The sequence below is a fragment of the Eucalyptus grandis genome, chromosome 6 (assembly GCF_016545825.1).
Source record: "Eucalyptus grandis isolate ANBG69807.140 chromosome 6, ASM1654582v1, whole genome shotgun sequence".
NCBI lineage: Eukaryota > Viridiplantae > Streptophyta > Magnoliopsida > Myrtales > Myrtaceae > Eucalyptus > Eucalyptus grandis.
In genome coordinates this window covers 5,524,533-5,551,071 of record NC_052617.1, presented here as the reverse complement: position 1 = coordinate 5,551,071, position 26,539 = coordinate 5,524,533, and the positions used below count along the sequence as shown (strand labels likewise).

The 26,539-nt window shown below is 40.3% G+C and overlaps 1 protein-coding gene and 1 pseudogene across 1 annotated transcript; both read right to left on the bottom strand.

Moving 5' to 3' along the window:
• Nucleotides 1–8,836: 8,836 nt before the first annotated feature.
• On the bottom strand, nucleotides 8,837–16,373 carry LOC104448082 (endoplasmic reticulum-Golgi intermediate compartment protein 3). Its single transcript, XM_010061867.3, has 13 exons — nucleotides 15,960–16,373; nucleotides 15,385–15,458; nucleotides 14,940–15,023; nucleotides 14,695–14,775; nucleotides 13,853–13,933; nucleotides 13,607–13,699; nucleotides 12,366–12,545; nucleotides 12,156–12,223; nucleotides 11,993–12,044; nucleotides 10,341–10,394; nucleotides 10,156–10,248; nucleotides 9,944–10,010; nucleotides 8,837–9,343 (listed from the first exon to the last, which is right to left on the bottom strand). The coding sequence occupies exons 1-13, from the start codon at nucleotides 16,099–16,101 to the stop codon at nucleotides 9,252–9,254; spliced, it is 1,161 nt and encodes a 386-aa protein (XP_010060169.1). The 5' UTR covers nucleotides 16,102–16,373; the 3' UTR covers nucleotides 8,837–9,251.
• Nucleotides 16,374–18,405: 2,032 nt separating this feature from the next.
• On the bottom strand, nucleotides 18,406–24,731 carry LOC104451240 (annotated as a pseudogene).
• Between the last annotated feature and the right edge of the window lie 1,808 nt (nucleotides 24,732–26,539).

The window sequence follows — 26,539 nt, the reverse complement described above, 5'->3', positions numbered from 1 at the left end:
CTCGGTTGGTGTGGTATTACGTGTCTTGAGTACGTGGTGGTGGTGGTGGTGTTGGATCTTGAGATGATATTTTGTGGCGCTCCGGACAGGACAAAAAGGCCACCCACGGGTCAGGTCCGACTCAGCCCCGTCCCGGAGTGGACGCGATTCGCGGGTCCATCCTGCGACTTTTGCTTTAGTAAAAGGTCGGGAACACAGCTCGGAAATGGAAATTGGCCAGATGGGAAAGAGTGATTAGGCGTGGAAATAGTCTTTAATTTGGCAAGCGGTTTCCATTTATCCCGGTCTTTTAAGAATTTTAGAAACTAGTTTGGTTGATCAAGGGCTCTACATGCCATGGAGTACATGGGGGCAACTCTACCGATCTTCAAGCATTCGATTTTCGGGGATTTATGATGTTTAAGAATAGATCTTGATCATTCATTGAAATTTTTAAACAATTTTGGGGGTAGGACGCTCTGAGTAGAGATGCAATGGAATACTTTGGAGTATTTCCTTTCAAGTTGTGCCTTGGGTCTGCAAGTTACAAACACGGTTGGCGACATGAAAGACGGAGCTTTCATCATCCAAGTCCTCGCTTCCTTCTTTACAGATTCCAGAAGGAAGCGTACAAATTGGACGATTTTAGAAAACCTTAAAATCTTAAGAGTGAGCTCATTGTCTGCCTGATGCAATTGCTGCTTGTATTCCAAGCTCTTACTGTTCTACAGCTCCTATTGATCTCTTGAACCCTGTGCAAAGATCCGCTAGTCGAATCATGCCACGCCATCGAAGTTGTGGTAGCTCAACTTTGCAAGCCCAATGCCGTCATCGGCATCCGCATCCTCGGAACACCGAGTGAAGTGCCAGATCATGAAATAACCCAATGACGTTATGCTTCATCTAATAGTGGTACAATAATGATGAGGTGCTCAATTGCTTTTCGTTAATGACATGACATAGTCAAACTTAGTGGCAGGTAAAGGTGATCACTTCTCGGGTGGACGGTTCCACCTTGAAACTAGTCCCGCTTATTAATTTCATGGATTTACTCTAGCGGTTCGATTATAAGGTGGGCTTATGGAATCGGTCGCACCAAATTTCACGCAAGTGACCGGTCAATTCAACCACGGGTCAAGATAAGATTCTAGCACCCATGCGGCCTAAAGAGTTTCCTCTCAAACACGTGCAAAGATTACTTTACAGTCCTCTTAATACTTTGAACGATGAGTAGGGGCAAATGGCAGCAACTAGGGTTTTTAACTTACAGAAAATGAAGGTGACCAAGAACAACCGGGGGGGCTGAGGTCACGAGTTGGGTTTTGCAAGGAATGGTCGGAGGTGCGACCACGAGTAAATGGGAGTTGAGAGAGTTGAGGTCTTGAGTTGATAGGAGTTGAAAATACTTCACTGTCCTCTCAATACTTTGAAAAATGAGTAGATTAAAGAAACTAAAAAGGGCAACTGGTAGCGGTTTGGGTTTCTAACTTACATAAAATGAGGTGAACGAGAGTGAGGGAGGGCATTGAGGTCGTGAGTCGTGTTTGTGAGGAGCGGCCAGAGGATACGACTGTGAGTCAATAGGAGTCGATAGTTGAGGTTGTGAGTCAATAAGAGTTGAGAGTTGAGAGATGAAGAGACCAATAGAGTTTTTGAGAGAGTTGAGACGCGAGAAATCGAGATGAGACAAGATGACTAACGAGTGAAATTAAGGATTTGGGCTTATATATATATTGAGAGGACTTTTTTTTAAAGAGTTTTTTAATACTTTTTCTTTTTTCTTTTCTTTTCTTCATTTTTTCCCCCTAACTTTGTAAATTGGTGACAGCTAGTGACCCCCCTCTCAATACTATGAAGAATGAGTAGATTAAAGAAACTAAAAAGGGCAATTGGCAGCAATTTGGGTTTCTAACTTACAGAAAATGAGGTGAACGAGGATGAGGGAGGGCGCTAAGGTCGTGAGTCATGTTTGTGAGGAGCGGCCAGATGTACGACTATGAGTCAATAGGAGTCGAGAGTTGAGGTCGTGAGTCAATAAGAGTTGAGAGTTGAGAGATGAAGAGACCAAGAGAGTTTTTTGAGAGAGTTGAGACGCGAGAAATTGAGATGAGACAAGATGACTAATGAGTGAAATTAAGGATTTAGGCTTTTATTATATATATATCAAGAGGACTTTTTTTAAAGAGTTTTTTAATACTTTTTTTCTTTTTCTTCCTTTTTTTCTCCTAACTTTGTAGATTAGTGACAGCTAGTGACCCTCGCTTGATTTGGGTGAGGGCTCGAAGGTTGGCAAGGGCCAACAACCTCGCCCATTGGTTGGTGAGAGCCTTTGCACCCTCGTTTGGATTTGGGAGGGCCTAATGCCCGCCCGTGGCCAAAGAGGGCTAGAACGCCTCACCTAGACCAAGCATGGGTTGTTGCCTGTGACTAGGGGTGTCAAAAATCTAATCGAATCGAAAAATTCGATTTTTTCGGTTCGGTTTTCATTAAAAATCGAAATTGTTTTTATTGGTTCGGTTTTTATAGGTTAACCGAATCGAACCGAACCAACAAACCGATAAGAGCTTATTCCTTGAAATGAAAAATATATACAATAGAAAAAAAAAAAACAAATGCAAAAACCGAAAACTAAAAGCTGAAAACTAAATACCGAAAAACCGAACCGAACCGAATCAAAATTTCGGTTCGGTTCGTATTTGGTTCGGGTTTCATTCAGTTCAGTTCGGAAGTTTTTCCTAACGATTCGGTTTGGTTTTTTTGAAAACCGAACCGAACCGAACCATTGACACCCCTACTGTGACTTGCAATGATCGGCCGTCATCGCATTTGGAAAAAAAGAAAGGAAGGAAAGAAAAAAAGAGAGAAAATTTCAAAAAAAAAAAATTAAAAATTATTTACGTCAATGCTAACTATACCACATAAAACAATTGACGCGCGATTTTGGGCCAAAATTAGCATTATAAACTCAATTGGCACAAATACAAGAAATTTAAATCTACAGTGATTTAATTGAAAATTTTAAAACTTAAAAAAATGTTTAGAATTGAATTAGTATCAATATAATAGGTTTTAAAACTTTTTTTGTGCTTTTGCTAACATTATGCAGTTGGAATCTTTTTCCTCTTTCCAAAGATTTTAAGAATCATTGTCAAAAATAATATCTACAGAACTATCACCTCAACAATAATTAGATCAAGATAATGTGTTTTTTTTTTTTTTTTTTTGTTCTGATCACTAACTAAAAGATTATTAAGAGACCAAAATCTGCAACACTTGAATCCTTTAAGTCAATGTATATCTCGTCCTAAAATATTGTTATACTCGACCAAACCGAACTAAATGGTAAAAGATGAAAATAACTTTCTCATTCTAGCTAACGTACACTTCCTTTATAACTTTCAAAGAGAAGAATCTGAAACAACTGCTCAACTTCAAATGCAAACAGATAACAACTAGATGGAACAGGGCAAAAGCGCACAAATTGGACGATTTTAGAAAACCTTAAAATCTTCAAAGAGTGAGCTCATTGTCTGCCTGATGCAATTGCTGCTTGTATTCCAAGCTCTTACTGTTCTACAGCTCCTATTGATCTCTTGAACCCTGTGCAAAGATCCGCTAGTCGAATCATGCCACACCATCGAAGTTGTGGTAGTTCAACTTTGCAAGCCCAATGCCGTCATCGGCCTCCGCATCCTCGGAACACCGAGTGAAGTGCCAAATCATGAAATAACCCAATGACGTTATGCTTCATCTAATAGTGGTACAATAATGATGAGGTGCTCAATTGCTTTTCGTTAATGACATGACATAGTCAAACTTAGTGGCAGGTAAAGGTGATCACTTCTCGGGTGGACGGTTCCCACCTTGAAACTAATCCCGCTTATTAATTTCATGGATTTACTCTAGCGGTTCGATTATAAGGTGGGCTTATGGAATCGGTCGCACCAAATTTCACGCAAGCGACCGGTCAATTCAACCACAGGTCAAGATAAGATTCTAGCGCCCATGCGGCCTAAAGAGTTTCCTCTCAAACACGTGCAAAGATTACTTTACAGTCCTCTCAATACTTTGAACGATGAGTAGGGGCAAATGGCAGCAACTAGGGTTTTTAACTTACAGAAAATGAAGGTGACCAAGAACAACCGGGGGCTGAGGTCGCGAGTTGGGTTTTGCAAGGAATGGTCGGAGGTGCGACCACGAGTAAATGGGAGTTGAGAGTTGAGGTCTTGAGTTGATAGGAGTTGAAAATACTTCACTGTCCTCTCAATACTTTGAAAATGAGTAGATTAAAGAAACTAAAAAGGGCAACTGGTAGCAGTTTGGGTTTCTAACTTACAGAAAATGAGGTGAACAAGAGTGAGGGAGGGCATTGAGGTCGTGAGTCGTGTTTGTGAGGAGCGGCAGAGATACGACTATGAGTCAATAGGAGTCGATAGTTGAGGTTGTGAGTCAATAAGAGTTGAGAGATGAAGAGACCAATAGAGTTTTTTGAGAGAGTTGAGACGCGAGAAATCGAGATGAGACAAGATGACTAACGAGTGAAATTAAGGATTTGGGCTTATATATATATTGAGAGGACTTTTTTTTTAAAGAGTTTTTTAATACTTTTTATTTTTCTTTTCTTTTCTTCATTTTTTTCCCTAACTTTGTAAATTGGTGACAGCTAGTGACCCCCTCTCAATACTATGAAGAATGAGTAGATTAAAGAAACTAAAAAGGGCAATTGGCAGCAATTTGGGTTTCTAACTTACAGAAAATGAGGTCGCGAGTTGGGTTTTGCAAGGAATGGTCGGAGGTGCGACCACGAGTAAATGGGAGTTGAGAGTTGAGGTCTTGAGTTGATAGGAGTTGAAAATACTTCACTGTCCTCTCAATACTTTGAAAAATGAGTAGATTAAAGAAACTAAAAAGGGCAACCGGTAGCAGTTTGGGTTTCTAACTTACAGAAAATGAGGTGAACGAGAGTGAGGGAGGGCATTGAGGTCGTGAGTCGTGTTTGTGAGGAGCGGCCAGAGGTACGACTTGTGAGTCAATAGGAGTCGAGAGTTGAGGTTGTGAGTCAATAAGAGTTGAGAGATGAAGAGACCAATAGAGTTTTTTTGAGAGAGTTGAGACGCGAGAAATCGAGATGAGACAAGATGACTAACGAGTGAAATTAAGGATTTGGGCTTATATATATATTGAGAGGACTTTTTTTTAAAGAGTTTTTTAATACTTTTTATTTTTTCTTTTCTTTTCTTCATTTTTTCCCCTAACTTTGTAAATTGGTGACAGCTAGTGACCCCCCTCTCAATACTATGAAGAAAGAGTAGATTAAAGAAACTAAAAAGGGCAATTGGCAGCAATTTGGGTTTCTAACTTACAGAAAATGAGGTGAACGAGGACGAGGGAGGGCGCTAAGGTCGTGAATCATGTTTGTGAGGAGCGGCCAGAGGTACGACTGTGAGTCAATAGGAGTCGAGAGTTGAGGTCGTGAGTCAATAAGAGTTGAGAGTTGAGAGATGAAGAGACCAAGAGAGTTTTTTGAGAGAGTTGAGACGCGAGAAATTGAGATGAGACAAGATGACTAATGAGTGAAATTAAGGATTTAGGCTTTTATATATATATATATCAAGAGGACTTTTTTTTTTTAAAGAGTTTTTAATACTTTTTTTCTTTTTCTTCCTTTTTTTCTCCTAACTTTGTAGATTAGTGACAGCTAGTGACCTCGCTTGATTTGGGTGAGGGCTCGAAGGTTGGCAAGGGCCAACAACCTCGCCCGTTGGTTGGTGAGAGCCTTTGCACCCTCGTCTGGATTTGGGAGGGCCTAATGCCCTGCCTGTGGCCAAAGAGGGCTAGAACGCCTCACCCAGACCAAGCATGGGTTGTTGCCTGTGACTAGGGGTGTCAAAAATCTAATCGAACCGAAAAATTCGATTTTTTCGGTTCAGTTTTCATTAAAAATCGAAATTGTTTTTATTGGTTCGGTTTTTATAGGTTAACCAAATCGAACCGAACCAACAAACTGATAAGAGTTTATTCTTTGGAAATGAAAAATATATACAATAGAAAAAAAAACAAATGCAAAAACCGAAAACTAAAAGCTGAAAACTAAATACCGAAAAAAATCGAACCGAATCAAATCGAAATTTCGGTTCGGTTCGTATTTGGTTCGGGTTTCATTCGTTCAGTTCGGAAGTTTTCCTAACGATCGGCCATCATCGCATTTGGAAAAAAAGAAAGGAAGGAAAGAAAAAAAGAGAGAGAAATTTCAAAAAAAAATTTTAAAATTATTTACATCAATTCTAACTATACCACATAAAACAATTGAGGCGCGATTTTGGGCCAAAATTAGCATTATAAACTCAATTGGCACAAATACAAGAAATTTAAAACTACAGTGATTTAATTGAAAATTTTAAAACTTTAAAAAAAAAAAAATTTAGAATTGAATTAATATCAATATAATAGGTTTTAAAACTTTTTGGTGCTTTTGCTAACATTATGCAGTTGGAATCTTTTTCCTCTTTCCAAAGATTTTAAGAATCATTGTCAAAAATAATATCTACAGAACTATCACCTCAACAATAATTAGATCAAGATAATGTTTTTTTTTTTTTTTTTTTGTTCTGATCACTAACTAAAAGATTATTAAGAGACCAAAATCTGCAACACTTGAATCCTTTAAGTCAATGTATATCTCGTCCTAAAATATTGTTATACTCGACCAAACCGAACTAAATGATAAAAGATGAAAAGAACTTTCTCATTCTAGCTAGCGTACACTTCCTTTATAACTTTCAAAGAGAAGAATCTGAAACAACTGCTCAACTTCAAATGCAAACAGATAACAACTAGATGGAACTGGGCAAAAGCGCACAAATTGGACGATTTTAGAAAACCTTAAAATCTTCAAAGAGTGAGCTCATTGTCTGCCTGATGCAATTGCTGCTTGTATGATCCTTCATAAATCGAAGCGCTTGTATTCCAAGCTCATACTGTTCTACAGCTCCTACTGATCTCTTAAACCCTGTGCAAAGATCCGCTCGTCGAATCATGCCACGCCATCGAAATTGTAGTGGTTCAAATTTGCAAGCCCAATGCTGTCATCACCCTCCGCACCCTCGGAACACCGAGTCAAGTACCAAATCATGAAATAACCCAATGACATTACGCTTCTCTAATAGAGGTACAAATATGATGAGGTGCTCAATTGCTTTTCGTCAATAATATGACATAGTCAAACTTAATGGCAAGCAGAGGTGATCACTCATGGGGTGGATGGTTCCTCCCTAGAATTGGTCCCACTTGATTGGTTTCATTGACTCACTCTGGTGGTGTGGTTCTAAGGTGGGCTCATGAAATTGGGCTCATGAAATTAGTCCCATCAAGCTTCACACAAGTGATCAGTCAATTTAAAAACGGGTCAAGATAAGATTCTAGTGTCCATTCAGCCCAAAGAATTTCCTCTCAAACATGTGTAAAGAATACTTCACCGTCCTCTCAATACTTTTAACAATGAGTAGATTAAAGAAACTAAAAAGGGGCAAATGGCAGCATTTAGGGTTTCTAACTTTCACAAAATGAAGGTGACCGAGAGCAAGAGAGGGTGTTGAGGGCGTGAGTTGTGTTTGCAAGGAATGGTCGGAGGTGCGACCGTGACTCAATGGGAGTTGAGAATTGAGGTCGTGAGTTCATAGGAGCTGAAAATACTTCATTGTCCTCTCAATACTTTGAAAAATGAGTAGATTAAAGAAACTAAAAGGGGGCAAATAGCAGCAATTAGGGTTTCTAACTTATAGAAAATGAAGGTGATGGAAAGCGAGAGAGGGTGTTGAGGTCGTGAGTCATGTTCGTGAGGAACGGTTAGAGGTGTGACTGTGAGTTAATGGGAGTTGAGAGTTGAGCTCGTGGGAATTGAGAGTCAAGAGACGAAGAGATTGAGAGTTTTTTTTAGAGAGTTAAGACGTTAGAAAGAGACAAGACAATTAACGAGCAAGATTAACCATTTAGGCTTTTCTATATTATATCTTTAATGTGGCATGAGTGACATTGAGAGAATATTTTTCATTTAATTTTTATGAGTTCTTTTATTATCTTTTATTTGTCCTTTTTTTCTTTTTCCCTTCGAAAAGCTTCCTTCCTTTTTTTCCCTAACTCTGTGGACTGGTGAAAGCTAGTGACCCCCGCCTGGTCTAGGTAAGGGCGCGAATGTTGGCAAGGGCAACAACCTCGCCTGTTGGTTGGTGAGAGCCCTCGCACCCTTGCCTAGATTTGGGGAGGGCCCGATCGGAGAGGGTTGCGATGCCTCGCCTAGACCAAGCGTGGGTTGCCACCTATGACCCATAATGATCAAACGACAACACATTTGGAGAAAAAGAAAGGAAGGAAAGAAAAAAAAAAAAAAAATTCAAAATAATATAAGCGTGGGTTGCCACCTGTGACCCATAATGATCAACCATCAACACATTTGGAAAAAAAGAAAGGAAGGAAAGAGAAAAAAAAACAAAATAATTCAAAATAATTTTTAAAAATTATCCACATCAACATCTATAATACCACGTAAGACAACTAACGTCTATGTCAACAATTTCAAGTTAAAATTAGCACGATGAACTCAATTGGCACAAACTACACTAGTTCAATTGAAAAGTTTAAGATTAGAAAAAAAAAAGTTCAAAATTAAATTGGTATCAATGTAATAAGTTTTAAAACTTTTTTCTGCTTTGCTAACATTATGCAATTGGAATATTTTTCCTCTTTCCAAGATTTTAAGAATCATTGTTGAAAATAATATCTACAGAACTATTACCTCAACAATAAATAGATCGAGATAATGTTTCTGATCACTAACTAAAAGATTATTAAGAGACCAAAATCTGAAACACTCGAATCCTTTTACGTCAATGTATATCTCGTCCTAAAATATTGTTATACTCGACCAAACCGAACTAAATGCTAAAAGACGAATATAACTTTCTCATTCTAGTGTACACTTTCTTTATAACTTTCAAAGAGGAGAATCCGAAACAACTGCTCAACTTCAAATGAAAACAGATAGCAACTCGATGGAACTGGGCAAAAGTGCAGGTCATATGACCGTTGGAAGGTTGAGCCAGACAGCATCAGTCTAGTTCATTGATCAGCACCAATCGAACATAATCAAAAGAAACATCCCAACCTACCAAAGATAACCACTTTGGCCATCTTTGTTCTCCCCTTTCATCTCTCTAGTGGGTCACGTACCGGAAAGATCCATTCTATCGGCAACGAGCTTCTCCTTAGCTCACTTTTTAACTCAATTTGCCAATTTCCATCTTCTTCTTGATTGCCTTTTGACCATGATATATGAAAGAATCCAGGATGCCTGAAACCGTGAAAACACCTAGAAAACCAAAAACTACTATCACAAATCCATCTGAAACATCCGAAAGGAATTTCAAGTAGGCTAGCTTGGAGATTGGCACTATAAGTTCAATATTTTCAAAGTAATGGTAAGATGAGTACAACAATAAACTGGTATAATGATGGTGAATCAGGAAACAAGTATAAGAATTAAAAACTAATGAAAAGAAAATTTGGTTACTCATAATTTAATAAGCCAGTAAGCCATTTAGCATCCTAAAGCCATGGCAACGCAAGGACAAATTAAACTGGTATGATGAGCCATCCTGAACAATTGATCATTGTCCATGACTCAACTCTTCTCAGAGTTTCTTTTTATTTTTGGGTTTTAAGTGAGTCCTCATATAAAGATGTTTAAATGACTATGGACCATGACCAATTGAGTTTACTGGGACCCTCCTGCTTATTTAATTAACTTAATATGCAGTACTAAAGTGTGATCTTACAGCCAACGCATAAAAAGAACAAAAAAGGAAAGTTTTCTTCCTTCATTTAATCTTACCTCAAATAAAAGAGATAATTGAAAGAGGCAATTTCATTTCCGTAGGAGATTTTAAATATTAAGGGTTTTTGAAGGTACCTCCGACAATAGCGCACATATTCGTTAGGAAGTGTAAGAATGACACATGTTCCTCAGTAAAGGTCACCTGCAAAATGAAACCGAGTGCCAATAGAGTTTCACAAATTAAATAAGAACTACTTGAATCTTTTGTTACCAGCCATTTAGCATTAAAACTTCAAATCAACGAGTTTAAGATGAAACTTAAACAAACAAGAACAGGAAGTAGCAACCTTAATTGGAGAAAGGTCATAAAAGAAGAAAACTCCTGGCAGCGACTGAAGGTGTCCTATGTCTGCATTCCTGAAGTGCTCTGTTACGGAGAACTACAACATAAACAAAAAAGATTCTGAGTGTTACACTGCGTACATAGCGTACCAATAAAACACTACCAATTTTGCATTTGTTTTGGATGTACCTGATTTGACTGGATAGTGTGCCCGCTCACATCTGTGTAAACAGTCGGCACCACCTGCACAACAGATAGCACATCTTCATTTAATGCAAAGAACTAAAGATTTATAGTCTTGCCAACTAATCCAGCAGATTGCAGCTGTAAAGCAATGCCTTTAAAGGAAAAGCATATCTGACAGTGAAGAAGTGAACTGGAAAAAGGTTACTTTTAAGATTATTAACTACCCATTGAAAACATTCACCGTAGATATCATTGAACATGTTCAAGCAGAATAAAGTTGACTCACAACTACGACCTAGAATTTTGTAAAGGGGGGAGACTCAAAAAGCTACTCCATTTTGAAGCTACATTTGAAATATGCGCTTTCCAGCTTACTCACCAAAAGAAGGAAGAAAAAAGACAGCCGTGCACACAGATTACCAGCGAGTAGGTGGATAATGACAGTTAATGGGCAATTTCATGGCTAAATGGTTAGACCAAGAGGATAATCTTCTGGTCAACACTTTGCCAATTTTTTGCTTCATTGCCCAGATCATCCTTTGATTTGAACTGGCAAAAGGGAATGCAATAGAAAAGGTAATATATTGACAAATTAAGATTTATGCTACACTAACACCACTTCAATGGGAAAAGGGAAAATAGATTTGTGAGATTTTGTGAGACCACTGCCAACCGTTCTAAAAGCTTATGTCATTAGATGAAGACATGGTTTATTATTTAAATATTTTAATACACTCTCACGCTTAGTCTGATTTTTTGCCTAGTACTAAGCATGGAAAGAGGCAAATGGGGCCCGGAAAGATTCAAATTCAGGACTTACAACTCTGATATCATGAGAGATTTTGAGGAATCGCTGCCAATTATTTTAAAAGTTTAAGCTGTTAGATGAAGACTTGGTCTATTATTTAAATATTCTAACATGATTCACTGAAACAGCTGAAATTATAGCGAAAAAGATGGTCCACAAGGCAACAACAACTCTTGAAAAGCAGTAGAGACACTACTGAAGCAGAAAACTTAGATGATGTCAGAACTTGCACCAAAATGCTCTATGCCACAGTAGAGACCTGAAAGAGTATGAAGCTACATTACAAGCAGAAACTCGCAAGTTCTTCAGATGCCTATTCCATTCATATTAATGCGTGATATACTCAGAAAAATCCAAGAGGGACTTGTCATCATCAAACAGGTAACAAGTGATAAAGCAGTCCTTGGCCTCACTTTGAGATAAGAAATATGAAGAGCAATTCTTCATACCATGAAACTAAACTAAAATGGATCAAGCAAGAGGTACCTTCTATCTCATGAAGACAAAGTGAACATGTAAGATTGATAGGCAGTGGCAGGGTTATCGAAAAGTCTGACATACTAAACGATTGCTAGTTTATGGCATTTTCAGAAGAAAGGTTGATGCTCAATTTATTTCTTTTTCACTGCACTATTATCCTAGACATATTGAATGAGGACATCACAAAAAGCTAAAGCAAATGGCACATATCAGCCCTCAAGTTATGAAAGGCAACTCCAGATCATCTCCAACTATAAAGTTCTCTTCTACAGTAATATCACACGTCAAAGGCTAGGGTACTACATATTATGGACAAAGACATTCAGAGTTACAAAAATTGTCAAGACATCAGAGGTGCAGTACTGACCTTTATAAAATACTGGTACATTCCACTCGGCGTTTCTTGCGTCCATTGCACACTGAAATGAATAAACATGAGACAGAACAACATAGGATAGGTCATGCATCACGAATTAAGAAGATATGACCTTTACGAAAGTTGGCAGCATGGATAAAAATGATGTGCTTACTTATCAAGTGGGTTTACGACACCAGGAAAATAATCTCCAAAAGTTAGCCTGTTGATCTTGTGACTAATCTGTATTGTGTTAAATAGTCTATTAGATGTTTCCAAATATAAAAGCAATGTGTTCACTATAAATTTTCTAATTGAGCATGTCCACTGCTAAGGTAACTACATGTAGGAAAAACTTGGAAATAAAAGGCATCACACAACTTACATTAAAACTATCCTTCTGAAATGCCAGTATATCATGGACATGAACATTGGATTGTTGAAAGCTTTTCCCAGGAGCAAAATGAAAATTCCCTGCAACTTTATTCACTTCCAGAAACCCATAGATGTTACATCCTTCACCTTCTTCTTCTTTAATCTTTTGTAGAAAACCTTCTCTTTTGCACTGCATGCCACAGAAACACCACAGAAACATGCAATTACTACTGACAACCGTGAACCAGCAAAGAGACAATCACTCATACTTTAGAAAAAAATCAACTGTTAAGTAAGATTTGAGAGGAAATTCCTGAAGTTGGACGATCCTAGCAAAACCAAAATGAAAGCAAAAGCTGACTGATTGCAACTAACAGTCTCCCAGACCATCAACACCCTGTCCACTTGTTTTTAGATATAAGTTGATGGATGAGTAATTCTTAGAGGCTCCATTATGTAGGAATATGGACTAGCATACAGCATTTTCCCTCCTACAAATTTCTTGAAAATTCTATAAACAGAAACTTGGAGAAGAATACACTTAATTGAAAGCGTCATCACTGAAGCCCCACTTTTTTGATGCTGGTCATTACAAACCCTTAGTACTTTGGGAATTCACTCCTCAACAATGGTTAAGCCATAAATGGCTTAAGGTTTACTGGTCTAATCAAAGAAATATCCATGTGCCATTTTCTTAAAACTTGCTCATAGGCATGGTCACAAACATTAATTCTAGGTACATGTTTCTTCAATCCGATTTGATGTAAGAAATTTGATGAGGAGCAGAATCCAAATCCTTCTCAATGTCAAAAGGGACAGAACATGTGTGTTCCAGATTTGAGCCATAGACCTTCCCCAGCAGCACAGCCTGCTTTTTTTGCATCAATGGAGTTTGTGAAATATTTTATGAACTTTAAGAAACACAGAAAAAGTAGGGACGGATCTCAATCTCAAAGCAGAAAAAGGAGGGATAATGCATTGGCTGTGGCGGAGGACACAAGATTCAACAGATTTAAAACCAAAAACAGGAGTCTCAATCCTCATTCCTCAGAGCAGAAAAGAAAGAAAATTAATTTTGGATATGGCAGAATACCTAAGAGATATAACTGCCAAGGAGAAGTTGGAAGCATCTTCTGATCATAGTATCACTTTGCCCATCACAAAGGGGCACCATTCACAAGACCATGTCAAAGAGTCATTTCAGTAAATGGGAGACATATATAGTCTCAACCAGTCATCACGTGGACTTACTTGGTCGATCGCATCTGGATTTGAAAGTGCCCAACCTTTCTTTCGATATGCTTCGCGGACCTCTTCACAGTTATTACAGCATTCCTCATCTGACTACAGAGTGCAACAAAACAAAAAGAAAAAGCATTCATATATCATAGCACAACAACAAATTCAACAAGGAAATCTTGTTGCATACAGCAAAATGCTAACTACAGCAGACACGTAAGTTTGAACCATATACCACTAGCTCAAGAGAAAACATACCGTTTCTGCTCCATAACATGATCCGCAATATGTCTCATTGTGCTCAAGCCTCCCACCATGTCTCTGTAAGGGCTTTTCAATCTGCTAAAAAAAAGTGAGTGAGAGCCATATGAAAGTCACCAGGATATACAAATACCTTGTATAAGCATATTGCCAAAATGAAATAGACTACAGAACCATGCAGAGAAAAATGAACAGACTGCTGGGAAAGAGGACGGAGAGTAGGATGTCAAGTCATCATGCCATCCAAAAAGAATGCTATAGGATCTTAATTTGCAGATTACTGCACGATTGAATTTGAGGTGACATAGTAAAGAGTATTTGAGACTATTTCTTAATTTGCAGATAACTGCAAAATTTTCAGAGATTGCACACTGGGAGTATTTTAGTGGCACAAACTAAATGCAGCGAGACTTTATTATTATTATAGAGCTAATGTATGCATTGAGAAGACACTGAAGCTTGATAATAGAATGAAAAAGAAAGCATCAGAGCCTATGACAAATGTGATCTGTTTGTAACGATTAATTGACCTTTGCTACGATGAACAAAAGTTATCATGACAATCCTAAATTTTCTGTGACAATCAAGTAAACAGGAGTAATATCTAGCCCTAGAGACGTCAAAAAGAAGCAGACTGACCAGAATATCTCATCTACGCCAGACTGAAGCAATATGTGTATGCAAATCCAACAATAAAATTATTCCAACAGAACACTCAACAGAGATGTCATATGCAGTTGCAATTAAAATGCATTAACTTTTTTTTAGACTAAACTCAATCATGTACAAGAGAACTGTGGGCTCACATCTATAATTTCTAGGAATATGACGTTACTAACCTTTGGAGCACCAATTCCGTCTTGCCTTTCTTCTATCACCTGGCCATTAGAATCTAATCTTCTCTTGATTATATCGTGTCTCTGCAGGATACAAAGGCATCGGACACACTCAAGCTCATCAGAGTAATAAAGAAATACTGAGATTGGAAATTCAGGCTTGCCCGTTAGAAAGACCATAGCAAGCCATAATGTAATTGCTGAATATAATTCATGAAAGAAGTCTGCAAGTAGACTCTAATACATACTACATCAAGGTGTTGTTCTCCACTGACATCCATGGCATCAAGGCTGAGCATAGAGCAAGCCAATGCAGGGAATGTGACATCAAACTGCAGCACCAATCATCACAAAAGATAGAGTTGTTCAGTTGGTTATCAAGCAACCACTCAGTGAGTACAACCAGATAGCAACTAAGTCACCGTCAATGATAAATCTTCAGAGCACAGTAATCACGGTCCTCAAACTTAACTGACGTACCTTCCTAAAATCATCGATTCTCCTAAATTTGAACTAACAATGAGCGACTAACAACAATATCAGTGCCAAGATAATCCTAATCTCATCAAATACTGTTATAGGAGGCCCAAAAATCTAGATCAACTGCATATTCCATCCAAAGATCGACACCAAACAATGCCATAAAATCATAGTACCGATTTAGACTTCTCTGTAAGAAGCAAAATGCATTACATTGATACGTAGATGTTCTCCTCTCGATGTATCCACCACTAACTTCGTTTCAGTTACCGCATGCAAATACAATCCTGCAAGCAAGATAAAGAGATTCGAAATGAGAAGGCTGACGAGTGACGCAAAAAGCACCTACACCCCCAAGCATAGACATATATGCGTATCAATAAAACGAAGCTCGATAACTCCTGATGATCACAATAGCACCGAAATTCCCATTAGCACGCAAAAAAAGAAACAGCGTCATTGGTATTCAACTTGTAATCCGATTATCAATCGCTAGTCACTGAGCCGCGGATCGAGGACCTAACACTGAGAGAAGAACGTTTCAGCTAATCAAGCAGAATCCGGAGCCGAAGATCTCCGGCTCGTTCACAAACGTTCAATAGCAGGCGGGCCGACTCTAGCGCTAAACCGACAATTCCAATCTCCGGCGACGGAAACCATCCGGCAGCACGAAGACGGACAAAATCAACCTCGAAACCCGCGCGATTAGCAGGATCGCAAAGCCCTAACAAGGAACACACGCGGAGTCGCGAATCCTCGCGCGCGGGGAGACCGGAGGATATACGTACGGAGCTCGGAGATGAAGAGGAGGGCCATGACGACGGAGGAGACGAGGGTGATGACGCCGCCGGAGAGCGTGCGGCTGTAGAAATCCTCGTTGATCTTGGGGTACGCGTCCAGGTTCCGGAGCTTGCCGAAAACGCCGTCCATCTCCGGCTAGGCTACAACCTCCCCCCAAAGCCACCGAAAAAGAAAAAAAAAAAAATCCTCCGTCGGCGGCGACGATTTTCCTCGCTCTCTCTCTCTCGCTTCTCCCCGCCGTCGAATTCCTGAACGGAATCGGAGGGGACGGAGGGATGCAAAATCTCTCCCGAAACGCCTCGTTGAATTGCGGTTGAAGTCGATCCCGAGTAAAATCCGCAGCAAATGCGATTCAATGTGGAAACAGAATGACGGATCTCTCCCTCTGGTCTCCCTCGGCGTCGTCTTTTATTTATTATTTATTTATTATTTATAGGCTTTGCTGAGTTTCATTTTTTTTTCCCTTTTTCCTTTTTTTTTTTTCAGCTGGGCGATTGGCCCTCGTCCGCGCGCTGGATATGGAGAGGAGGTTTCTCTTTTTACGCAGGACCCGATCCGATTATGGTCCGAAAGCCCACCGCCCGAGGCCCACGACCCGATTAGACATGGCTTCGGTGCGTCTGATCTCCAATGCATTCCACTTTGGGGGTCTCAAAATGGGCTGCAAAGCTCGCCATCGAAGTCAATCTCGGGCATGGCGGACATGTTTCGGGCCGGTCCGCAAGATTCTATGCCTCCTCGGCAGCTCAACCAGACTGCCGGGTTTTTGGCAAGGTGCGGGGAAGTGGGATGAGTCCATGGCTAGGCTCACCTACCTGCTTTGCACTATCGGTGTTCGGAGACGGTGTACAGCTATAGCCATGCCGAGTTTTCATGCCGGGGATATTTTCTAACCTTTGTGCTCCGATTCAATCATGGGTTTGGTGCTTCACGGTTTGAAGTGGGGAGGGGTGGTTCCATAGGAGCAGGATGGCAAGAGTGTCGTTTGCAATTGTAAATGATGGATGTTGCTACCAGATTGGAGGTCAAGATCTGAGGCAAAATTCATATGTGACTTGTGTGTATTCAAGCAATCAACTTCTAAAACTCCCCTTTTTTGGCATTACTCTGTTCACTTCCATGCAACAGTTTTATGTGATCTGCTTGCAGAGCCATTTCTATTCAACCTCATAGAGAATAGAGAATAGGGATAAGAATGATTTGTGGGGTTGCTTCACAATTGCGCGCTCTCTGTCTACATGACACGGAAAACAACTTGGGATGAGCCGGTAACTTCTTCGAAGATTGAAGCTTTACGGATCTGATGCACTTCACGAAATTCATGAACTGTAATTCTCTTCCACAGCTTCCCATATCATACACTGTCTTAAAAACACCCAGCTCCTTCCTGCTACAGGTGATTAGGGGCATTGGAACGCCTGGATCGTCAACTTTAGAAACTCTGCAAGATGTCGAACGAAAGCACCAGGAATACCACTACAGAAGACTGAACAGTGTGACGCCCGACAGATTCGCACATTGTATCGGCATGCTATAACAAGCATATCTACCTCCTGAAGCAAGGTGGGTCTGTGCTCTGTCAATGACAACATGTTTGGTGCACCAACGGTTTCACAAAAGGGAGCCATCACTCCCTAGGAAAAAACTGCAGATTTTTGTAGTGAAGAGTTCATGCGGTAAAACACACACAAGACTGAGAACTGCATATAATCTTGTCATCCTCTGATGAGTGCGGGAGTGATCGCTGGGGTCAAAGAGGGCTCAGATAAGGTACAGCTCTGACTCTAGGATGTCGTGGGCCCTGGGGGCAAGAATGAACCAAATCTCACATCGTCTCAGTATGGCACACCTAGGTGTATAGACAAGAATTTTAAAGGATCTATGGAAGAAACTTAGTCAAATGTTGTCAAATGCCGTCATGCTAGCATTTCCATTTATATATTAATGACAACTTCTCAAGGCTCAAGCTCATGTGCTAAAACTACTCGCGACCAGATTACATATATCGAGCAATTAACATTTCCTACATTTAAAGCTCAAAATGTGCTTCGGAAGGAAGATGTTCGACGTGATAGGAAATTGCTTGCTTTGATGGAATGACACAGGATTGCAGGAGCAGAAACAGTGTGGAAATCATGAAAATACGTCCTTTCTCATTTCGATTACCCTTCTCAAAAATTTGCAAGAATGTCATCGTTGATTTTTATTTTAGGTCGCATAAGAATGTTTTGGCAGCATTTCCAGTGATCTGAAGTTCCTTACTTTAAAACTACTCGTAAGCTTATCTTACTAATCGACAATTCTAGACCCATTTTACAGGACATTATATTATTATCAAGGCGCTGAATTGTAATGAAGTCAAGGTCAGTTCCCATTGCGATACAGAAGTTTCGTTGTCCTCACAAGAATAAGAGGAGAATGAAAAATATGGAATCATACGCCCGTGCCAGCCTTGTCTGATGCTTCTTCAGCCACGAACCACCGATTAACGCTGTGTTTGAGTTAGTGATACCTGCAGACCAACATGGATATTCATTGACCTTCTCAAATCATCAGGAATTTATGGAGAATAGTAATATGGCGCACCAGCTTATCCCAATCGGTTTTGCAGGTAATAACGATCGGCATTACAGTCTAAACGAAAGTTCTGAACAGCATTCTGACCCACACGCCCTACAAGACAGATGATGAGTTAAAAATTTCAATTTTGCAGATGCAAATCGAGAGCTTCAGCCCATTCTGGCGTGTCTCACACATTGACATGCAAATTCGTCAATGCAGACCGTCTTTGAAGGAAATTAGTAGCTCACCTTCACTTGCATACTTAGTAAATAGGCAAGCGCGACACCCGCAGGAATCCCTACTAGGTAGTAGCTTATGATGTTGACATATGCTACTATGCCCTGCCAATAAGCTCCAACGGCGACTCCTGATAAATAAATTTTGAGACTATTGTTCATTCACAATCAGGTACCCATGATTTGATATTAATTCACACATCATACAATAGATCGATATATAAATTTTATGAAAATTTTATGTATTGATCAATTAACTTTATGTTCACTCATGTCAGTGATAACCAAAAACCATCAAGAACTTCTCCAAGTAATATTGTGCTTTTATTCATCTGATTAGGAAGGAGGAGAAGTACCAGAAAGAACTGGTTGGACGCTGTTCAAAAGAATGGAAGTAGCCAGAAGAGGCGATAAGTCAGCCACAGCATTGGTGACCTCATCGTTGTCAGTGAAAATATAAGCCAGACGCCCCCTGAAGAAGAGGAAGAAATGAAGAGAACAAATCCCATGGCGAACAATGTAAGCACTGTCATCATGATTGAGAACTTTGCTGATCTTGAGCTCCCCCTTCCTAGTTCATTAGATACTTGAATGCGGAAGAAACGTACAAAATTCAGATTTGCTGGTAAAGTTTCTGGAGGAGGAATTAATGGTCAATAGGAGTCATGACTCTTGCTTGTGTAACCTGCTGCAGCCAAGAAACCAAAAGAGATCATGATTTCCCATCCATCGATGTTGAGGCTGTGAGTATGAAATTATGCTATTTCATTTTAGTGAACAGGCCTTTGATGAAAGAAAACTGCAGAGCAGAAAGAGCGGAAGTGCATCACAATTACCAGATGGCGAATGCATCAATGGAAACCTCTGCATTTTCCATGTTGCCTGTTAGAAGAACCAACACCGTGTTGTACCACAGCTCGTGACTGACAATTAGTAAAGAAAAGGAATTCGGTGATAATCTTGTATGAAAAAGAAAGGATGTGCCGCTATACTCTTCTGTTGTGAGATTGCTAGTGTTCAGATTGCACCATTTATTCGACAACAAAAGATAATCACACATTAGAGAATGTAGACACCACATGGTTAGACCAACTAAACTAATGTCGATCCACACAGAAATTTAGCAATTAGAATGAAATCTCATGTCTCGGTGAAGAAATGCTGCCTCGCCATAGCATGGCACTGGGTGAAAGTGAATGCTTGATCACGGGCCACAAGTCCTCAAACGCCAAACTCGAGAAACCCTTTCAAGTATTTCAGCAACCTCCACACATCACGAACAGGAGTTGTCCAATATTAGGAATTCAATATGCCAAAATGGTGGGAGCCATGGCGCCTAGAATTCCAAACTTGTATTTCATGGTCAATAGCCACGAGAGGCAAAGATGAACCACCACTGAGAATGCTGCTACGTATGCAATGACCATGTTCTTGCTCTGCGCTTGGAGAAACATTTGGCAGGTGAAAGATACAATGAAGGCGCAGAGGATTGAATCAACCAGAGCGAGATTTCTCCAGCAACCTTTGCAATTTCATCTTCCTGGCCTAAGGCTTTTAAAGGTGGCGTGGTGAAGATGAACAGAGGCATGAGAAAGATGGAGCAGATTGTTAGGACAATCCATGATCTCTGGAGGTACACTCCGAGCGTGTGATATTGTTTTGCGCCACAGGCCTGGCGACATAGAGTCTCTAGCGCACTCGCCATGCCAAGCTGCAAGTTCCATGGATGGTAGCGTGTTTTATAATCATTTCAAAACTCAAATTTCTGAACAACTGCACTTGAATTACACGATGCAAGGTTCATTTAACGGGCGATAAAAAGCTATGCCTGGAGGTGTTTTTAGTGAATTCACTGAAAGTCTTGTTGGCTATTCTCTTTGTCAACAATAACATATTATTGTTTCATTCAAAGTGCAGCACAATGCAAATGGCCTAGGTTCAACTCCAAATTCATTTTCCTTTTTGCTCTTTCAATTCCTATACGCCTTTTTACCATAACAATTTCACTGGCTCCAGCATATTTGAAAAGTCGACCAAAAGCTGACGAGCTGCTTCCATGAGAAGCCGGTACCGGTGCAGTGCTCCGGGGCATCTATTTTATGTCTTTGAGCATTGCTACTTGAGGGACATAAGATTGCTTCCATGAAAAAAAAAAAAAAAAGAATCGTTCATTATTCAGTATTGGGCTAAGAGCACATTTGCTTAAGAAGCTTCTATAAACAATTAGTACAGAGACAGAAGGAATCTTTTGCAAACTAAAAATGTTGATGTAAGATGAACAGCTGCAAGATACCTCACTACATGATTATATGACGCGAAAACATCTACAACTAAAGTAATGGAAAACACACTGAAGCATACCGAGACACCGTTTGCAAATCTCAGGAGGACAGCGAAGACCAGAGAATAGGCAGCCAGTTCGGTGGACCTGATGTGGCCTATAAAAGCTTGGCTGATGATATAAATCCCAAAGGTGGGGAATCTGGTGAATATTGCAGGTGCCGCGACAATTCACATCTTTTTGGTCTCGCTCCATATCCTGTCCTTCAATGGCTCATCCTCGCCACCATCACCAACTTCCACTGCTACCCATTTTTTCAGCAGCTTCTCAGTCCCATCTCCCTCATTGCCATGGCTAGTAATTAGACCTATGTTCACTTATATGCCCAACACAACGTTACCTATCCAGATCAGCTGTAAACCAAACACACAGTTTGAATGAAATTTAGCAGTGAGGGACTGGATTTTCTAGTAGAGTTGCTTTTGGTGTAGACATGCCAAGAATCATGGCTTTGGATGATGAGAACTCATGATAAATTAATCGATAGTGAGGTTGTGTGCTCGCGTCACATGTTTAGAGTTGCGAACCGCATCACCGCTCCGATAACTAGACTCTCTTAGCTTGGTTCAGCCAAAAAGAAAAAAGAACCGTCTTAGCTTGGACAAGGCATACGAACTTTTAAAGGAGTAACAGTACCCAAAACTCTAGTGCAGATATATCAAATTTAAAATGGCATGATTGACAATCCTGTGCTAGTATAGGGGCAATCATGCCCAGCTCAACGTATTAACAAATCATCACCAAAATTTGGTAAGGCGAAGCACATGATTGATGGATTTCCCATTTTTGTTCAGTTGCGTTTAGATCAGCATAAATTTTGATACCGGCAAATAGTGTTCATGTCGAGACGTCACAGACACTAGGAATTTCTTAATGCAGTGTGGCATGACAGTCTTCATGGGAAGAATGAAGTGGCTCCAAAAGTAGTGATAAATATGAAATGAGGATAAGCAAAGGAGTTTTGCATGAACCTGGACCGAAGTTTTTCAAATGGTTTCAACTCAGATTTGGCTCATTGAAAAGCCAGCTTCCAGGTGAAATTGTGACAGCATAAATTTTCAGACTTTGTTTTGATTAAATAAATCGGGCCTTATGCCGATAGTGCTATTCTCGGAGTTGATCATTCACGAGATAACTAGACTATTTGGGAAAACCACTAAGAGATTTTAATGCAATAGACTTGAAAATTCGATCGGAAATCGACTGCTCGATCGTGTTGATCTGCAAGGGTCATTACGGCACCGTCAAAAATTGATCAGAGACCGAAGATAGGTTGATTCGATAGAGATATGTGATTAGTGCATGGGTGATTCCACCTAATTGCAAAATTCTTGTCGAACGGCACTAGACCGATTTTTTTGTCATTTCTGTATCCGATGTCCGTATTTGAAATTTCGAGATTTTCATGACAATCGAGAGTGGCCGATGAGTTGAAGATGTACATTGTGACTCTAAATAAATCGATCACATGTCAATTGCACTAAATTTTTTAAAAGTTATCCAAGTATAGTAGGTCATGCAAAAATCGCCTCAAATTGAAATTAACCGCAAATTCAAACCTAATTTTAGAAATTGAAAGTTCTATTGTTTCATGATCTATTTTAAGAACGTTGACTCATCCTTTGAAGAATTTTCAAAAATTCTAGGATTTTTGCGGAAAATAGTTTCGGACGATTCGAAAATTAATGAAAATTCGGATGAGCCAAATTAAAGGAAATTTTGGCTTCCATATCGAGCTGTATGGCGAAGGGGACTTGCAGGAAATTGTATGGGCTTTTTCCTTGGCAAAATCGAACGTCGAACTGGAGAGAATTGCGAAGAAATTGAATTTCTATTAGGTAAATTTGGAGGCCGGTTTTGTTGGTTGGATTTTTTGCGTCAAAATTGGATTTAATAGTGGATTTATCTTCAAGAAAGAAATAGGGGACATGCAATCAATGGAGGGGATAAATATGTTGACTTTGGCCCCCTCGTCCTTAGTTTATCCAGCACTTCAGCCGGTCCCTTTTTCCCCCCTTCTTCGTGCGTCTTCGTCCTCGACCCCTCCTGTTTACGTTTCGCTTTCATTTCTTCCTCGCAGCTCTCTCCTTCGTGCAACCTTTCTTCACCGAAGCCGTCCCTCAATCAAAACCAGCAGCTTCCACCATACTTTGTTCCCTTAACCGAAGACATCCACGCAACTGCAGCTGCCACGTTCGAAGCCATCTTCCTCCAAGCCCACACGAGCTTCAGCCCACGCGTCCGCTTCTCACTCCATCGAAGTCCAGCGTCCATCGAAGCTGTTTCTCTTTTTTATTCGCTGCCACCTCCACCGAATTGGCTGCCCCACCTTCTTCGTGTCTTCATTTGAGCGGCACGAAGTCAAGCCCCAGCGAATTGTCCACCGAAGCCCCGCGTTGATGCTTGCTGGTCCCATCTCTCTTGCTGCCCTCTTCGTCCGCGTCCTCAGCATCGCCTCCTTCACTGCTTCGGATTGCTCAGCTCGCAAGCCCAGCAATCCAATCCAATTGAATCCAGCATCTTGGCCCAAGTCCACAAGCTCAGCCCGTGGACTGAAGCCAAGCCCCAGCAGCCCATCTTCAGCCCACACGATGTCAGCTCAGTTCAGTCCAGCAAGCTCACAAACTCCAGCCCTTTCGAAGCCCAACAAATTCAGCATCTTCAGCTTTGGTCCAGCAGCCCACTTGGAGCCCATGAAGTAAGCCCAGCCCAGCTTGGGTCCAGCCCAAATCCAGAACAAATCTCAGCTTGGGCTGAGATTTATTGGGCCGATTCTAGGCCCGGTCCGAGCCCTGTTGGCGACCGCTGCAACCTCAAGTTTCAGCCTAGGTAGCACGGACACGGCGACACGGACACGCGACACGACACGACACGACACGACACGTGACACGTCATTTCTAAAAAAGTATAGAATTTCGACACGTTCCGACACGTTAAATATTAAATAGATATCTTTATATATACATGATTAATTATTATTTTTAAATTAATTTATTCAAATTCATAAATAAATAAATAATAATAAAAGCCTATAATAAATCTATATTAATAACATGTATTAATAAAGTTATTCAACGCACGCAAAGGCTCTCGATCCATTTCTCTTATTGTCTTGAAAAGAAAGAGAGAACTTTTGCAGATTTTGCCGAAAAAAATAAAGTTATTTAATGTTTAATACTTTTTTTAGGGTTAAATGGTCCCATCCATTTATTTCCCCACCCCACCCACCGCCTGCACACGTCTCTTCCCAAAGTCACTGCATTGCACGAGGTTTTCTTTTTCCCCAAGAAGCCGTCGACACATCCTCTCTCTCCTTGCTATTCTTCCAAAAATTGAAAACCCTAACAATCGGCGATTGCCTTCTTTCTCCTCTCCCTCGCTTGGCCTCCACCTCTCACCGATGCCTTGCCTCGTTACCCTCTTGCCGTCGGCCCGTCGTAGCCTCGCATCCAGCCCTCCATCACGGCCTTTCCGTTTTCCATCTTGGCGTTGCAGTCGGCGGTCGCAGCCAACCAAGACGATCGAGAAGGCTTCTCGGTGTTGCAGCCGGCGGTCGGAGCCCTCCTTGTCGCCGCTCGCGGCGTCGCCTTAGCTCCCTCACCCTTGCTTTCACCCTCCATCACTTTCTTCCCTTCGCACCTGCGGATCCGCCCACAAACCTCCGGACACGCTCCAACGCGCGTGTCGGAAAGAGTTGACCACGTGTCGGAAACTCGGACACGTGTTGACCGCGTGTCCGAGCGTGTCCGAGCGTGTCGGACACGTGTCGGGGTGTCCGACACGACACGGAGGCCCTTTGAACGTGTCCGTGCTACCTAGGTTTCAGCCACCGTCACGGTGATCCGGTTTTCACTTTAAATTGGCTAGTTTATGCACTAAACTATTCTTAGAAGACTAATGGCGTTTAAGGGATGTTTAGTTTAATTTAATTAGGAATTAGGCGGTTAGTTAGATTAGATTAGTGATTTAATTAGTTAATTGTGCATATTAGTTGGTTAGATTAAATTAATCAAGGCCTAGATAGGGTGTGCTATTTATCTAGATAGGTTCGGGTTTCGGTATTTAAATTAGCAATTTCGGCCTAGGTTAGTATTTTCGGTATTTAAATTGATTTATTTAATTAATTTCAGTAATTATTTAATTATTAAATATTTTTCCGGAAATTAGATAGGGATAGCTAATGACTAGAATTTTGTACTGATTGGCAATGGTGTGGTTAATTTCTACAATTGAATGTTAATTTGTGCAAATTGAGTGCGGATTGGATGTTTGGTCATTTATTCCAAAATTGGTGAATTTCCAATATTTATTCAGAAAATTCCGAGTGTCAAATTTTAACATTGAAAATAGTTTTATATACTATATAAAACAGTGGGATTTTAAATTGGAAGATATCAATTTTTCTAGGTTGAGTTGACCGTATACCTACACACGACTATTTTCACGAGTATTTCTAATGCGAAGAAAATAGGCTAGATTCACCATTTTAATGGAGATATTTGAGTGCAATGCACGGTGCCTGTGTTGGTTAAGAGAAATCGTCCCAGGCTGTTAAATTGGATGTTATCCTTATATGGAACACCCTTAGACAACGAGATGCCGGTCGTAGTAGATTCTGAACCTATGCTCATTTGGGAAATGACGATGTCGTGCTCAATGAAGTGAAACAATGCCTAACTACGCTAGAAGACTGCCGAACATAAAGTAAGCCATGCTATATGTCGAGATCAAAACTAGGAATGCATGATTAATTGAGTTGAACGCATCGGATTATGGGACAAAATTGTGTGGCACTGTATGGGACGTGTCATAACAATTTGGCTCTATAATCAGGACCATTGTGCTTTGTTATATTGAGTATGGCGTTCCTATTGATGAACTTAATTGTTGCTCATATCTTTATGGCTATTTGTGATATAAATTGTATTGACCTGTAGAGTGAATATGAGATGAGGTAAATCTTTATGATTGTGTGATTGTGTGATTATGACGCTTTTAGGCGTATTACCCTCCTAATCGGGGTTTAAAGCGTGAATTTACTGAAATTTATATCTCACTCCGTGAGCTTAAATTTTCAAGATCGCAGAGTGGTGGATCCGGAGCCTAGCTGAGGGGACTAGGTCGGTTAGGTCAACTTCTTTTGGAGAAATGTCTCTTAAAATCTTTTGAGCATATGTTCTTGTACATGACTTAATATGTTTATAAAAGCATGTTTGTTTGTGAATTTGTTGTCCTGCTTTTCTATCTCGAGATGATTATTGTTAGGGATTTATTATTCGCTTTCACATGTACAATAAAAAATAAGGGTCGGCGACTCGTCTTGAAAAGTCGCAAAATTTTATCGATCAGAGAGGATGGACACACGCTTGAGGATCGAGGTGTGACAAAAGTGACAAAGTAGTTGCATTCTTTTTATCTATTGGCATGC